Source organism: Hyperolius riggenbachi, chromosome 5, assembly GCF_040937935.1.
Source record: "Hyperolius riggenbachi isolate aHypRig1 chromosome 5, aHypRig1.pri, whole genome shotgun sequence".
NCBI lineage: Eukaryota > Metazoa > Chordata > Amphibia > Anura > Hyperoliidae > Hyperolius > Hyperolius riggenbachi.
The window spans coordinates 40,676,601-40,692,984 of record NC_090650.1 but is presented as its reverse complement, the minus strand read 5'-3'; the positions used below and the strand labels follow the sequence as shown (position 1 = coordinate 40,692,984).

The following is a 16,384-nucleotide window of genomic DNA, read 5'->3' as shown; positions in this document are numbered from 1 at the left end:
AATCTTACATACATGCAATAATTTCATCATATCAATCTTTTAGCTGTATGACCCCATTCTAAAACGGAAACCTGAGGTGAGAGACCTAAGGAGGCTGACATATTTATTTCCTTTTAAAAAATGCAAATTGCCTGCTTACCTTCTGCCTCTAATACTTTCAGCCATAGACCATGAACAAGCATGCAGCAGATCAGGTGTTTCTGACATAAAAAGCACTGATGATTGGGTGTCAGGAAGGGGTTAAGATTATGGGTTTGGGCGGAGGTGATGGTTAGAGGTCATAACCAGTTTAATGTTAAGTTGGGGAAATTAAGGTTAGATGTCAGGAGGGGTGTTAACATAGCCGGCCTTTGACCTGTGCGACCAGAGCGGCCGCTCAGGGCGCCGGCTTCCAAGGGGGAGCCTACCTTTACTGAGGGCACCAACAAATGGCTACCTATACTGGAGGCACCTATGCCTGGCTACCTATGGGGGGATGGGGACCTTTAACTGACTTCCTACACTGGGGGCACCTATGCTTTGCAACCTATATTGAGGGCACCTACACATGAGATCCTATACTGAGGGCACCTATACTGAGTCTGAGGGCTTTTTTTTGGGGGGGGGGGGGGGGGGAGGCGCACTGCGGCTATAACGTGTGGTGCAAATTGTCGTTGCTGTGCTATCATTCTAAATGGGGGGGGACTAACTGTCCCACTGATTGTTTTTATTAATATTCCTGAAAGGTTCAAGCCTTCATTTTTAAGTATATTCAGGATAATGCACTCTTTCCATCCCTTTGTGGTTATTATTAGTATTTTTCTATTATACATATGTAATGTGTCACAAAGATCTGAGCATTTTGCGTGATGTGTCATGACGTCAAAAAAGGTTGGGAACCCCTGTCCTAGGAGATATCTCAGGAGAAAAGGTGAATTGCATATGGGCCTGTGTGTGTGTGCGCACGTGCGTGTATGTGTGTGCAGGCGGGAAGAGGATGAAGGGGGGGCACAAAAATCAGGTTTCGCTCAGGGAGCTGTGAAACCTAAGACTGGCCCAGGGTGTTAACATTAAATTGGGGATGTTAAAGGGGAACTGAAGTGAGAGGGATATGGAGGCTGCCATATTTATTTCCTTTTAATCAATACCAGTTGCCTGGCAGCCCTGCTGATCCTCTTCTTCTAATACTATTAGCCATAGCCCCTGAACAAGCATGCAGCAGATCAGGTGTTTCTGACTTTAAAGTCAGATCTGACAAGACTAGCTGCATGCTTGTTTCTGGTGTTATTCAGATACTACTGCAGAGAAATAGACCAGCAGGGCTGCCAGGCAACTGGTATTGATTAAAAGGAAATAAATATGGCAGCCTCCGTATACCTCTTACTTCAGTTCCCCTTTAACCCGGATAAGATGGTCCAGAGGTAATGCCCCTGACTGCGGACCAGAAGGATGCGGGTTTGACCCCACCTCTCACATGTTGACCACATAATGAGGCAGGCATATATCTCTGTGCTGCTGGGAATAAACATCCTTCCCCTTATCAGATTGTAGGGTGAGGAGATAGGCTGTGGGCAGCCATAAGAATGTTTAATGCTCTCTCATTCACTCTGCACTGTTCTACTTCGATAAACAAAGCAAACTATGCTGACAGGAGTGTGTTGTGGCCGGGCAGATCATTGAATGAAATCTGCCAGCCTACTAGACACTCCTGTCAGCACAGCATGCTTTTATTGAAGCAGGACAGTGCTGAGTGAATGAGAGAGCGTTACACCTTCAAAATCCATCCCCTGAATAAATTAACACCGGAGAGGATAACTGCCAACCTGGATTTTACAAATCTGCTCCACAGTCAAATGGACCCAAACACTCTAGTAACCCGGTACAACAAACACATTCTCCAGGGAAAGGTGTGAAGAATTCTCTGCCTTCTTCACAAACAAGGTGTCTACCATCCGTGCCAGCATTACACTAACAACATCAATTAACCACTGGACTTTGCATCTGCCTACTACCGTACCACCATGGCAAGTCTTTGACACTCTGAGTGAAGAAGATTTTGGAATTCTCATTCAAAGTCTCCGCCCCACTACCTGCGACCTGGATCCTGGCCCAACTGGATCCATAATGCAGTGCCCAGAGCTGATCAGTCCAGCACTTCACAAAATCACTCAGTGCTCCTTGCAAAGTGGACTTTTCCCAGAAGGACTAAAGAAAGCAATCATAAAACCCCTCTTGAAGAAACCATCACTAGATCCTGATTCTGTAACCAACTACAGACCTGTGGCGAACTTACCATTCCTATCAAAAGTTATCGAGAAAGCAGTCGCCAACCAGCTAGAAGCCAGGCTTACAGATAACAACATCTTTGATACTTTGCAGTCAGGATTCAGGAAAAGGCACAGCACTGAAACGGCATTAGTCCGAGTAATGAATGATCTACTTACTGCAAGGGACAAGGGTGATTGCTCAATTCTGATTCTTCTTGACTTGTCTGCAGCATTTGATACTGTGGATCATGAAATACTAATCCAGCAACTGAAGAATTACTGGGGCCTAAGGGGTACTGTTCTTAGCTGGTTTCAGACCTTCCTATCTGGCAGGACACAGCAAGTATGTCTGGGCACACACTACTCATCCAGTGCCACTTCCCTATGGAGTTCCACAGGGTTCTGTACTATCACCATTACTCTTTGCAGTCTACATGCTCCCACTGGGCAAAATAATCCAGAACTACGGCCTAAGATACCATTGTTATGCAGATGACACACAACTGTATCTGTCCTTCAAGCCTGGCACCCCAGACCCATCAGCATCCATAAATGCGTGTCTAGTGGATTTACAAAATTGGATGAACACTAGCTGGCTGAGGCTGAACTCTGACAAACCAGAGGTGTTGGTGGTAGGTGGTCCACACATGATGGATAAAGTTCAAAACGCTCACCACCTCAAACTAGCAATTGGGGGAGATACTGTACAGTATAAAGACTGTGCGAAACCTTGGGGTGATCCTGGATGTAAATCTAAAACTCAAACAGCAGATATCAGCTGTCGTCAAGTCTTCCTTCTTCCATCTAAGAAATATAGCGAAAATCAAACACCTTATCCCAGCTGAAGACCTACCTGTCCTGGTTCATGCATTTGTATCCTCCCGCCTAGACTACTGCAACGCCCTGTTCATCGGATCTACAGATAAGGTTCTGCGCCCCTTACAGCTAGTACAGAATGCTGCAGCCAGACTCCTAGCCAATGCCCCCCGCAGCTCACACATCACCCCAGTACTGCAAACTCTTCACTGGTTGCCAGTAAAATGGAGAATCAATTTTAAGATCTGCCTGCTGACATTCAAGGCTCTACACCACATGGGACCCAAATACATAGCGGATCTATTGGAACTTTATGCTCCTCCACGCACCCTCCGTTCTGCCAACAAGATGAAGCTGGTTATTCCCAGGATACACTTAACATTTGGTGCTCGGGCCTTTTCCTACGCAGCCCCTACTCTATGGAACTCACTTCCACAATCAGTACGAGAGGCTCCTTCTCTGGACAGCTTTAAAAAAAGGCTAAAAACTCGCCTCTTTTCCCTAGCCTTTGAGACTGCATAATGCAGGGTCACAGCGCTTTAAGTCCCCAAGGAGAAAAGCGCTATATAAATATTATTGTTATTGTTGTTGTAACTGCTGCCCATCACCTCACCTAGCTCTACGGAAGGTCTTATAAGAGGAAGGATGTTTGTTTTCCCTTTTACTACCACTTTGTCATCAGAAAGGCCCTCCTGCCTGCATATTTAAGGTGTTTAGGGAAAAAAAGGCAAACTTTGATACTGTTCCTTTAATGTTTTGTTAATGTTTTGTCAAGTCTCGGGAGTGACTGAACACCTTCACTGCAGGTAACCGCTAATCATACTTTATTATCCTCTATGCTCATTTCACACTATTCAGTTTTACTTCATGGTTACACAACTGCTGAGTGTTTTAGGTGCCTAGATGATGGCCATGGTTTGAAATTCAAAGTGAATTACCTTTAACTGGTCTATGCAGGTACAACGATAAATTCAGAGGTGCCAGTTGTCTTCTGCCCACGCCGTGAGACCTGGAGAGGACGCAGTCTACATACATGTCCCAGAAGTCCTGGGCTAACCCGTCAAACAGAGCGTTATGCTTGGGGTTTGCAGATTCCTTCAAGTAGATCATAAAGTCCCAGAGGCCCATGATGGTGTCGGCCACTCGAAGCTTCTTCATCTCCACCAGCTTGTTGGATGCAGCTTCCCAGCACTCGTGGTCAATCTCCCCAAGGCTCCCCAGGTTTAGATGGCCTTCTCCTTCCTTGTTATATAGGGATTTGGTACAGACTGAGGTCACCATGAGGAGGTAGAGCAATGGAAAGCTTGCGGTGAAATCCATTTCCTGTGGAGAATAAAAACAGGGATGACAACAACAAATGTCCCATGAAGTTCAGTCCTCAAAGTGCAGACAATTGAGGTTCTTTAATATGTATAAAATGCCTGTTGGGATTGGAACTACTTCAATGACAATAGTGGTAAAGAAGTGCCCAGAGGAGTGTAAAACTGAGTTAAAAACAGCAATAAAAACTTAAAGAGACTCTGAAGCCTCATAAAATTACGCTTTTTATTCACTTTCACTTCTGCAATATCTGTATAGCTAAAATGCCGCATTCCTCCGGCAGAGCGCTGTGTTTAAATCCCCCAAATACCGGGGCAAAAAACCACGACTTTCAAAGTCGTGGGTTTTGCTGCCCGGGGAGGCAGAGCTTAGTGCTGTAGCTCTGCCTCCATTAGCGTCAATCCACCGCTGATCTGTGCCTCTCCCCGCCCCTCTCAGTGAAAGAAGACTGAGAGGGGCGGGGACAGGTGGTGATCAGCGGGGATTGACGGGAGTAGAGGCAGAGCTACAGAGCTAAGCTCTGCCTCTATCAGGAAGCGCTCCCGACATTTTAACCCGGGGATTTGGGGAGTTAAAACTCAGCATTCTGCCGTGTTTTAGCTATTCTGATATTGCAGAAGAGAAATATTGAATACAAAGTGGAATTTTAGGAGGCTTCAGAGTCTCTTTAAAGGGGTAAGGATAACGAACCTCCTCAAATGAGAAAAATACATTTTATTTTAGCACAGGCACCGTGTTTAACGGGTCTAAGCCCGCTTCCTCAGGCCAATAAGTGTGCCAGAGCATACAGCATCTATTAGCATGTGCATCTATGGAAGCGCTCCATGCTAATAGATGCTGTATACTCTGGCACACTTAGTATCCAGAGGAAGCAGGCTTAGACCCATGAAATGCGTTGCCTGTGCTAGAATAAAATATATTTTTCTCATTCGAGAATGTCGTCATTGAGGTAAGCCCCCTCACTCCTTTACATTTTTATTGCTGTTTTACACTCCTCTAGGCGCTTCTTTACCCCTATTGTCGCTTGAAGGAGTTCTGATCCCAGCAGGCATTTTTTTTATATATACTGTATGTTTGATGGCCACTGCGTCCATTCACAGTCCCATCGCTGGGAGCCTCCAGCTCAGGCGCAGTACAAGGTTTTCTCGAACTGCGCCTGTGCAGGACACTCCCGGCGACGGGAGCGTGAATGAGGACGAGCACGGCCAGGGCTGCGCAGGCGCAGTGGCCATTGACTTGCAAGTCAGCAATAACTAAACTAAACCACAACTGAGAACCGGAGGATCGTTCTGTGATGGTGCGGGCACAGGGCGGCTGCAGGGGGTGGCAGAAGCCCCAGGTAAGTAAAAGTCTTTTTTTTTAAGTCACTTCAGTTGTCCTTTAAGCTGAAATGACTCCTTTCCCATGTATACATATCCTTGCTATGAATCCCTGCCATGTATAGAGATGAAGTGAAGGGATTGCCTTTTTGCACAGCAATATAGGAGTGTCACCTCACCTTAGCCATCAGTCCTGTAAGTGCGAGCTAGAAGCGCCTTCAGTAATTCAATGCCAGGAAGATGAGAGAAACAGAAGAGTTCTATTTATTAGCCTCCAGCTTTGAAGTGATCACTCGGAGAGCCACAGAGAGAGCTGTGTGTATACTGAGTGCTTGTGCTGAGTGCTCCATACAAGTGATAATGGGGTCCTCTTACAATGAGACCCACCATGGCTCTCCACACACCTCGCTCTACACTGACACCCCCTCCTGCAATCCTCTTCTGCACAGTTCAGTAGTCTAAGTGCCACTTTATGTAATTACCAGTCAGGCAGCAGTTTCTAGGCCATAGAGCTCCCAGGGCAAGGGTGTATAAATTGCGTACCACCAGGGGCATTGCTAGCCACAATGATCAGTGGCCCGGATCTAGACTGGGGTGCCCCGGATGTCCCCAAGGCAGAGTCAGCAGTGGTACCTCAATGGCGGGCATGCTGGGAGCTGTGGTGCATCAATCGGGGGTATGCTGGGTACTGTGGTGCTTCTATGTGGGCATACTGGGTGCTGTGGTGCCATGCTGGGTGCTGTTATGGGGGCATGCATGGAGCTGTGGTTCTTCTATGGGGTCATGCTGGGAGTTGTGGTGCCTCAATGGGAAGCCCATGGGAGCATGGGAAGAGGTCCACTAGAAGGTCGGAGAATGCTTTGGGGGGACTGCCAGATAACCTGGCATCAGGCCAGCCTGCCCAGCAGAAAGCCAGACTAATCAGCACAGAAGAAAGGTAACTCTGCCTAGTTATGGTTAAGTGACACTGCCTATTTATGTAATATGCTGCATTTTAGTTTTTTTTGTATTAAAACCACTTAAGGGACAGGCTAATTCTGCTTGATTTGTGCTGGGTGGGCTCTCCAGCCCACAGCACAGATCACATTGCAGCCAGGGCGATCAGACTTCCCCCCCTTTTTTTCCCACTAGAGGGATGTCCTGCTGGGGGGAGTCTGATCGCTGCCGGCTATTTTGCTGTAGCGGGGGAGGGGGGCTCCTCCTCAAAGCCGTGCGACGTAAACACCAGGGATTTCTTCCCCGCGTGTTTACATTTAGCCTGTGAGCCGCGATCGGAGGCTCGCAGGCTGTTCACGGAGACACCCTCCGTGAACTGACATGGAACGGCCGCTCCATGTAATTCCACTTACGACCTGCCGCCGCCTGTCGGCGTTAGGCGGTCGTTAAGTGGTTGAAGAAGGGGGCTTCATCCAACATTTTGCTGGGCAGGCCTACTTAGACCGTTGTTAAAGAGACTCTGTAACAAAAAAAAAGTTCCCCTGGGGGGTATTCACCTCGGGAGGGGGAAGCCTCAGGGTCCCAATGAGGCTTCCCCCTACTTTGTAGCTGCAGGCAGTCCAGCGCTGGCTCCCCCAAAGCGACCCACAATCCTCACTCGTCAAGCCTGACAAGCTAGATATATTTACCTTCCCTGGCTCCAGCGGGTGGTGCTGTTGCGGCTCTCAGCACAGAGATAGGTGGAAATAACCGATCTCTGTCGGGTACCCTCTACTACGCAGGCGCAGGAGACTTGTGCCTGCGCAGTAGAGCGAACCGACAGCGACCGGCTATTTCCGCCTATCTCAGAGCGGAGAGACGATACTGCGCCTGCGCTGGAGCCGGGAAGGTAAATATTTATATCTCCGCTGTTCGGAGGGGTACAGCGAGACCGCCGCGGGACACAGGAGGACGGGGGAAGCCTCGATGGGATCCGGAGGCTTCCCCCACCCCAGGTGAGTACCCCCCATGGGAACTTTTTTTAGTTAAAGGTTTTCTTTAAGTCCATGTAAATATGGCTCCACCCATGACCACACCCACATTCTTGTGTTTACAGCAATAGTTGAGGAGAGCCGCCCCCTTAAGGATCAATTCGTGCACTACTTGCAAAGCAAGGAGCCAGCAGCTCATACACTGTTTGGTTCAATACAAAAAACAAAAAACTGCTGTCTCAATGCACGTACAATTAGGGATCGCTCAGTTGATTGCACAGTGTGTTTGGTGTTCAGGTGGTGGCTGAGGACCGTATTGATCACAGGTAGCTTGGTGTTTTTTGCATAGGCTGCGGCTGGGCGATTACACCTCGCATAATACCTGATCAGGTCCCTCATAGAAACAGCGCGCATATCCTGGCCAGGTAAAGATGTTTTTATTTTTTGGGAATTTTAATCATGTTTGTGAGATACATGTAGATGTAGCCAAGGCTTAAATTAAAACTTTTGTACGTGCATTGAGACAGCAGTTTTTTGTTTTTTGTATTGAACTACATTCTTGTGTATGGTCACACCCATTTTCAGGATGGAATGCCCAAAAGTGCCCCTGATCTGTTTGGATCCTAGCAACGCACCTGTGTCCCACCAATAGACTCGGACACTCTCTTGTGTTGCAGTAGCCAAAGGTACCCCCTAGTATTAGGTAGCCCCCAATATAGCTAGTCAGAGGCCCCCAGTATTAGTCGGACGTATCCCCCCCCCCCAGATAGGTAGCCAGAAGTGCCCCAGTATTAACTAGCCTGATACAGCCTACCCCTCCCCCCAGCAGTGGGAGCCACAGTAGTTTCCAAAATTAAGTAGTCGGATGAAGCCCCCCCCCCCCCCCCCGGTGTAGGTAGCCACAAGAGCCTCCAGGATCAGTTAGTCACAAGATGCCCTCCAAGTACAGGTAGCTAGAGAGCCCCCCCCCCCCATACAGTAGGTAATCAGGTTACCCACTGAATAGGTAGCCAGAGAGCCCCCATTTAGGAAGCCTGAGAGCCCCTGTAGGTAGCCAGAGAGTACCCCCCCATTTAGGTACCCAAACATCAACCCCCCCGTTTTAGGAGGCGGAGAGTCTACCCACCATTTTGGTAACCTGAGAGTCCCCCCATTTGGTAGCCAGAGGGTGGCACATGCAGAGTGCGCAGTTTGAGTGGTTACGTTAACTGAGCTCTCTGGGATCCATGCGGCAAGGGGGGGGGGGGGTTACAGTGTGGGCAAAGGGAACATTTATAACTCACCTCTCCAGGATCCACTTCCACGTGTAACTTCCTGGTCCCTTGCTTACTGGCAACAACACCCCTTAGAGGGCACTGTTACTATGAGACTGGACGCATAGGACCAGGAAGTTACATGCAGCACATGGATCCTGGAGAAGTGAGTTATTCTAGCTGCTCCCACTGCACACTCTGTATCCCCCCCCCCTCCAGCCGCTGCACCCCAGACAATTCCCTGCCCTGTCCGCCCTTAGTAATGGGTATGTTACCGGTACATCTGTACCAGTTACTTGTTTAGTAGTGTTAGACCCATTTCACAATTGTAACATTGTGAATCGATACGATTTTTCTTCAGTCGCACTGTGATCTTCCCGAAGGGTCTTACCACACACCAGTGTGTGGTAAGCATAGCTCCCAACTGTCCCTCTTTTGGAGGGACAGTCCCTCTTTGAGAGCTCTGTCCCTCTTTCCTCCTCATCTGTCCCTTTTTCAGGGCGTTGTCCCTCTTTCTATGTAAGTATATATATTTCTCTGCTAAAAATTGTGTTTGACTCAAAAACTTTATTCCCATCCTTGAAATTGATATATAACTCATTTTAAAATGTTAATATGAAGGAAAATTAACCAGTATAGAAAGGACCAGTGTGGTTCGAATTATAAAACAACATGTATTTTTATTATGATTTTTTTATGGTATGTGTGACTAGGGGTGTGATGGGGACGTGATCAAGGGTGTGGCAGGGGTGTGGCTTACGTGTCCCTCTTTCTCATCTCAAAAAGTTGGGAGGTATGAAAATGTAGTAGGTAGTGGTCCAGAGGCTCCGCAGATCCTCTTCAAGCGCACTGTTCCTCCACAGATCCACTAGGATCTGGGGGGAGGCGGGAGGATAAAGTCTCAATACGTAGACAAGATGAGGTAAAAAGACAGTGGGAACCTAACATTATGGGGGGTGGAGAGGGGGGTGGGGACAGTGTAAAGATTAAGGAGGTTGGTAAAACTTCAAGTAGCCCATTTCATGTAAACAAAATTGGTAAATGTGGTGGTAAAAATATAAAGTGCATGGTAACCAATGCTCGGAGCCTTGCAAATAAAATAGACGAACTACAGTTCATTCTGAATGACAAAGGCTATGCCATTGTAGGAATAACCGAGACATGGATGGATGAAAGCCATGACTGGATAGCTAATTTAAAAGGATACAATGTGTTTAGGATGGATAGAACAGGGAAAAAAGGTGGAGGAGTTTGTCTCTTTGTGAAGAATTCTTTTACAGCTGTCCTCAACGATGAGATGGAGGAAGATTGCGAAGATGTGGAGTCCGTTTGGGTAAATATTCATGGTGGAAATAAAAGTTGCCAATTGCTTATTGGGGTATGCTACAGGCCACCTCTTATTAATGAAGCTGCAGAACTGCGATTACTACAGCAGATTGAAAAAGCTGCAAGTAAAAATGAGGTCATTATGGGCGACTTCAACTTTCCAGACATTGACTGGAGTATTGAGGCTACCCATTCTGGTAAAAGCAGCAGATTTCTGGGAGCACTACAGGACAATTACTTGACTCAAATGGTAACGGAACCAACTAGGGGGAATGCGTTACTGGATCTGATCATTTCTAATAGACCAGATAATGTATCAAATGTGCAGGTTCAAGAACATTTGGGAAATAGTGATCACAACATGATAACGTTTGATCTGGTGACTGATAAGCCACAGGGCAGCGGGACCACTAAAACTATGAATTTTAGAAAAGCAAAGTTCAATCAAATTAGGCAGGCACTAAGTTTGGTGAACTGGGATAATGTACTACAAGGGGAGGACACTGAAGGGAAATGGCAAGCTTTTAAACTTATACTCAATCAATATTGTAGTATGTATATCCCAGATGGAAACAAAATATCTAGGAATAAAAAAAGGCCTCTATGGATGAATAGAAAGGTTAAAGATAAAATGAAGAGGAAAAAAAATGCCTATAAGGTCCTAAAACAGGAGGGGACCGAGGCTGCACTAAGCAATTATAAGAAGTGCAATAAAAATTGTAAAAAAGAAATTAGGCTGGCAAAGATCGAAGCTGAAAATCAAATCGCTAGGGATATCAAATCTAACCCAAAATTTTTTTTACAAGTACATCAACTCTAAAAAAAAGAAAGGTTGACTGTATAGGACTCCTAAAGGATTGATGGTGGGAACTCAATGGTGGATGACCAAGGTAAGGCAGAGTTATTAAATGCTTTCTTTGCTTCTGTCTTCACAAAGGAAACAGCACTGTTGCAAATTACAGAGGCAGAAGAGTCTCAATCTTCTAACTGTAATAATAAATACTTAACGCAGGAAGAAGTGAAGACAAGTCTAAATAAATTAAAAATAGACAAGGCACCTGGCCCGGATGGCATGCATCCTCGGGTCCTAAGGGAATTAAGTTCAGTTATAGATAAACCCCTTTATCTGATCTTTTGTGACTCTCTTTCAACTGGCAGAGTCCCAGTGGATTGGCGTACAGCCCACGTTTTCCCATTTTTTAAGAAGGGCAAAAAATCAGATCCAGGAAATTATAGACCTGTAAGCTTAACATCAGTTGTATGCAAACTATTTGAGGGGTTACTAAGAGATACTATACGTGACTTCATAGTAGAAAATAATCTTATTTCTCAGCATCAACATGGGTTTACTAAAGACAGGTCCTGTTTGACTAACATGCTCAGCTTTTATGAGGTAGTGAATGCTAATATGGATATTGGGAATGCTGTAGATGTGATATACTTGGACTTTGCAAAGGCCTTCGACACTGAAGTCTGGTGCAAAAGTTGAGGATGCAAGGACTGGGGAAGAGTCTGTGTGCATGGATAGGGAACTGGCTAATGGACAGAAAACAGAGAGTTGTGGTCAATGGATCATACTCAAAATGGGAGACTGTTAGCAGTGCGGTACCACAGGGGTTTGTTCTGGGTCCAGTGCTCTTCAATTTATTTATTAATGACCTAGTAGATGCAGTAGTGAGCAATGTTGCTATTTTTGCAGATGATACAAAATTGGGCAGAATCATCAACTCTCAGGAAGATAATGTCATATTGCAACAGGATCTGGATAAGATGGCTATATGGGCACATACATGGCAGATGAAATTCAATGTTGAAAATGTAAAGTCATGCATTTTGGTCGTACCAATGGTCTAGCACCATACAAAATAAATGGGATACAGTTGAGGACATCAAACTTGGAGAAGGACTTAGGAGTACTCATCGACAACAAGTTAAATAATCGTACTCAATGCCAAGCCACTGCAGCTAAAGCTGACAAAATTTTGGGATGCATTAAAAGGTAAATAAAAACTCGAGATGTTAACATAATATTCCCCCTGTTTAACTCTCTAGTAAGGCCACATCTGGAATATGGAATTCAGTTCTGGGCACCACATTACAAAAAAGATATTGCAGTTTTAGAGCAGGTGCAGAGACGAGCAACAAAATTGATACGTGGGATGGAAGGTCTCACTTACCAAGAAAGGTTAGATACACTGGGTTTATTTAGTCTAGAGAAAAGACGCCCCCTTAGGGGATCTAATTAACATGTATAAATACATCAGAGGGCAATATAATAGCTTGGCGGATGAACTTTTTGTCCCTATGCCTTCTCAAAGGACTAGAGGATTTGATCTGCGCATGGAGGAAAACTGTTTTAGCCATTTATTTAGGAAAGGGTTCTTTACAGTAAGAGTGATTAAGATGTGGAATGCATTGCCACAGGAAGTTGTTATGGCAAACTCTATACCTGCATTTAAAAGGAGCTTAGATGCTTCCTTGCGTTAAAAGACATCCATGGCTACAATTACTAGGTAATGCCTAATGATGTTGAACCAGGGATTTTATCTGATTGCCATCTGGAGTCGGGAAGGAATTTTTCCCTTTAGGGGCTAATTGGACCATGCCTTGTGGGGGTTTTTTCGTCTTCCTCTGGATCAACAGGGATATGTGAGGGAGCAGGCTGGAGTTGTACTTTATACTGGTTGAACTCGATGGACGTATGTCTTTTTTCAATCAAAATAACTATGTAACTATGTAGGTTGACTTTTGTTTCTGGACACGCATCCACTGCGTACAAGTGCATCTGTGCTGGACATGCGCGAGTGAGGTCTGCGCATGCTTAGTAGAGCGAAGCGCATGCGCACAGAGGATAAGAACTGTGCGCAGGCAGCTTCATTCTATTGGGTGTGTCTGGTTCAGATTAACTTCACTGGAGCCTTTAGGCACAGATGTCCTGGAATCTTAGACTTCACCCTTCATGAACCTACAAACCCCCACCAAACCGCACAAGTGTGCTGGCTGTCCCAGCTGTCACTTCTCTCTTACTTCCCTTGCCCGTCATAGGTAGCTACAGGAGACCCTTAGGATTAGCCAAAATTACACTCAATAATAAGTAGCTAGAGGTGCCCCCAAGAATTAGGTAGCTAGATAAAACTCAGCATTAAGTAGCTAGAGAGTAACCAAGCAGCTCAGGATGACCCAAACTACTAGGAATGTGTAGGGGGATAAAAGGGACCAAAAAACCCTCTTACTAAAAAAGCAAAGCTTGGTGAAATTTGCCTTCTTAAAACAGAAGTAAATTTGCAATAATGCAGTTATAAATGAACATTTGTGGTTACCCACAATGCACTACTACTAAATATGCAAATTATCCCTTTTCGCCCTTGTTAAGCCAAGCAAGCATCCAGAACCACTGGTATATAGCAAGCTTATAGCTTTAAGTTTTACACAGCCATATCAAACCCACATGTAGACAGCCTGTTTCGGACTTTTGGTCCTCATCAGTACATGGCAGGAATTGATAAGGCTGTATGAAATAGGGCTTGGACGAGAACAACAGAGTATCCAAGCAGCTCAGGGTAACCCAAACTACTAGGAATGTGTAGGGGGATAAAAGGGACCGAAAAGCCCTCTTACTAAAAAAGCAAAGCTTGGTGTAATTGCCTTCTTAAAACAGAAGGAAATTTGAAATAATTCAGTTATAAATGAACATTTGTGGTTACCCACAATGCACTACCACTAAATATGCAAATTATCCCTTTTCGCCCTTGTTAAAGAGGAGCTGTTAGGTATAAGGTCTCAGAGAAAATAAACACATATATCAGTAGCTAAAGATTGGCTGTACTTACATTACATATGCATTTCACTGTCCATGTTTGTACTTCACATAATTTTTATATAGTATTTGCAGAGAATGATGCTCCTGACAGCTCATGGCAGGTTCCATGTTTGTCTGTCTCCTATGAAGCCAAATGTGTCCTCATGTCCTGCCTGCTTCCTGATGATTCCACTCTCACACACGCTGGTAATGAATAACACTACTGTGCAGTGAATATTAATTAACCATGTGGCTAGGAACAATAGCGGACCCCTGCAGTGTACTCTGCCCGAGATTTATTAGTGCTGTGAGCTAGACTGTTACATGCTGTTGAAACTTGAGCTTCACTAGCAGCCAAGGGAGGGCCCCAGAATGCTTTGCAGTATCTGTTATTCGGCTTGCGTCTTCCTTAGGAGCCTGGGAATACGGAGCCTTGCTGTCAGCAAACATCTAAAGTAAGAGAGATTTTTAACTGCAGTATTGCCTTTTTGGCTTCCTTCTAAACTGTTTAACACAGGAGAATAGAGGTTTAAATTAGCTTTTGCAGCCTGACAGTTACTCTTTAAGCCAAGCAAGCATCCATTAAGTAGCTAGAGGAGTCAATGATTGAAGGGAGATCTCATCAGTGGAATGCAGATAGCCCAGGAAAGTAACCTCTCATTTACACTCTGCTCAGGACTCTGCATAACAAAGGGAGAGGCGTGAGCCACCTTTCCATCATCAGGCGCCTGTAGGCACGTGCCTACAGTGCCTTATGGTAAATCCGGCCCTGGGGCTTGTGTAGTATAGATGTGCTTGTACACAGCAGGAACACGGCCACAAAAAACATTCCCCACTAGAAACATCTGAGAAGCTTGGATATGTTTAGAGTCCCTACACTTGATTGGTGGGTTGTAGGAGGATTCGGTGAGTTTGTGGACTATTCAGAGGCTTTCCACTGCTAGTATCTACATTTTTATTTAAAGTAAACCTGAGACACACATTTCACAAGGATTTATACTTACCTGGGGCTTTCTCCAGCCTCCTGGAGTGCATTAGCTCCCTCCATGTTGGTCTGATCCCCTCTGTTGCACTTTAGGAGTCTACGATCCAGCCAGGTTGCAGGTCACTGCGCATGCCCGGTCCCAGCCGTGTGCACCCGCAGGAGCAGGTACAGTCTTAGCGAACTGCGCATGCACAGAAAGCTCCCAGCCACGCAGCAGTCCCTGACTGGCTTAGTAGGGACTGGAGGAGAATGGAGGGAGACATCGGACAACAAGGAGATGACAGACTACAGGGGGCTGGAGGAAGCCCCAGGTATGTAATAATCCTTGTGGCTGGATGGTGTAATGGTTAAGGGCTCTGCATCTGACACGGGAGACCAGGGTTCGAATCTCAGCTCTGCCTGTTCAGTAAGCCAGCACCTATTCAGCAGGAGACCTTAGGCAAGTCTCCCTAACACTGCTACTGCCTATAGAGCGCGTCCTAGTGGCTGCAGCTCTGGCGCTTTGAGTCCGCCAGGAGAAAAGCGCAATATAAATGTTTGTCTTTGTGATATGTTTGTTTTAAGTACACTTTAATTTTAGCTTTAGGTACGCGTTAAAGGACCACTCTGGCAAAAAAAAGTAAGCCGTTAAAAACTAACAGAACCAACAGGTTTTGGACTAGTCCATCTCCTCATGGGGGGGTTCAAAGGTTTTTCTTTGTTTTCAAATGCATTTCCTGAACAGCAATTTAACTGCCAAAACAGTAAGATACCAGCCAGCCTCCCTACTCACTTGCACACTATTTTGTCAGTTGTACTTAACAACTGCCATTCAGGAAATGCTTTTGAAAACCAAGACCCTGGGAATCCCCCATAAGGAGATGGACTAGTCCAAAACCTGCCGGTTCTGTCAAATTTTAACTCCTTTCTTTTTTTTGCTAGAATGGTCCTTTAAAGCTGTTATTTTAAAGGACCACTATCATGAAAAAGTAGGCAGTTAAAATCTGACAGAACCGACAGGTTTTGGACCAGTCCATTTCCTCGTGGGGGGATTCTCAGGGTTTTCTTTTGTTTTCAACAGCATTTCCTGAACAGCAGTTACAAAGTCTAACTGACAAAATAGTGAGCAAGTGATTAGGGAGAATGGCTGGTATCTTACTAATTTGGCAGTTAAACTGCTGTTTAGGAAATGCTGTTGAAAACAAAGAAAACCCTGAGAATCCTCCATGAGGAGATGGGCTAGTTGAAAAGCTGTCGGTTGTGTCAGATTTTAACTGCCTACTTTTTTTTGGCGATAGTGGTCCTTTAACATGACAACAGCAACAAGAAAAATAACAGCAACTATACTAACAATACAATAATACCCCAAACAAATACAATAAAATGAACTTACGTTTACAGAGTACAGTAATACCTAAAAGACAAAAAATATAA

General features: G+C 45.4%; 1 protein-coding gene across 3 annotated transcripts in view; it reads right to left on the bottom strand.

Moving 5' to 3' along the window:
* Nucleotides 1-16,384, bottom strand: part of FAM237B (family with sequence similarity 237 member B) — a 34,971-nt gene that overhangs the window by 2,170 nt on the left and 16,417 nt on the right. For all 3 annotated transcript variants that reach the window (XM_068235539.1, XM_068235540.1, XM_068235542.1), the window contains 2 exons: nucleotides 16,344-16,364; nucleotides 4,001-4,385 (listed from right to left, as the gene is read on the bottom strand). In XM_068235539.1, the coding sequence (XP_068091640.1) occupies nucleotides 4,001-4,385; nucleotides 16,344-16,364 (406 nt within the window). The remainder of the gene's footprint in view (nucleotides 1-4,000; nucleotides 4,386-16,343; nucleotides 16,365-16,384) is intronic.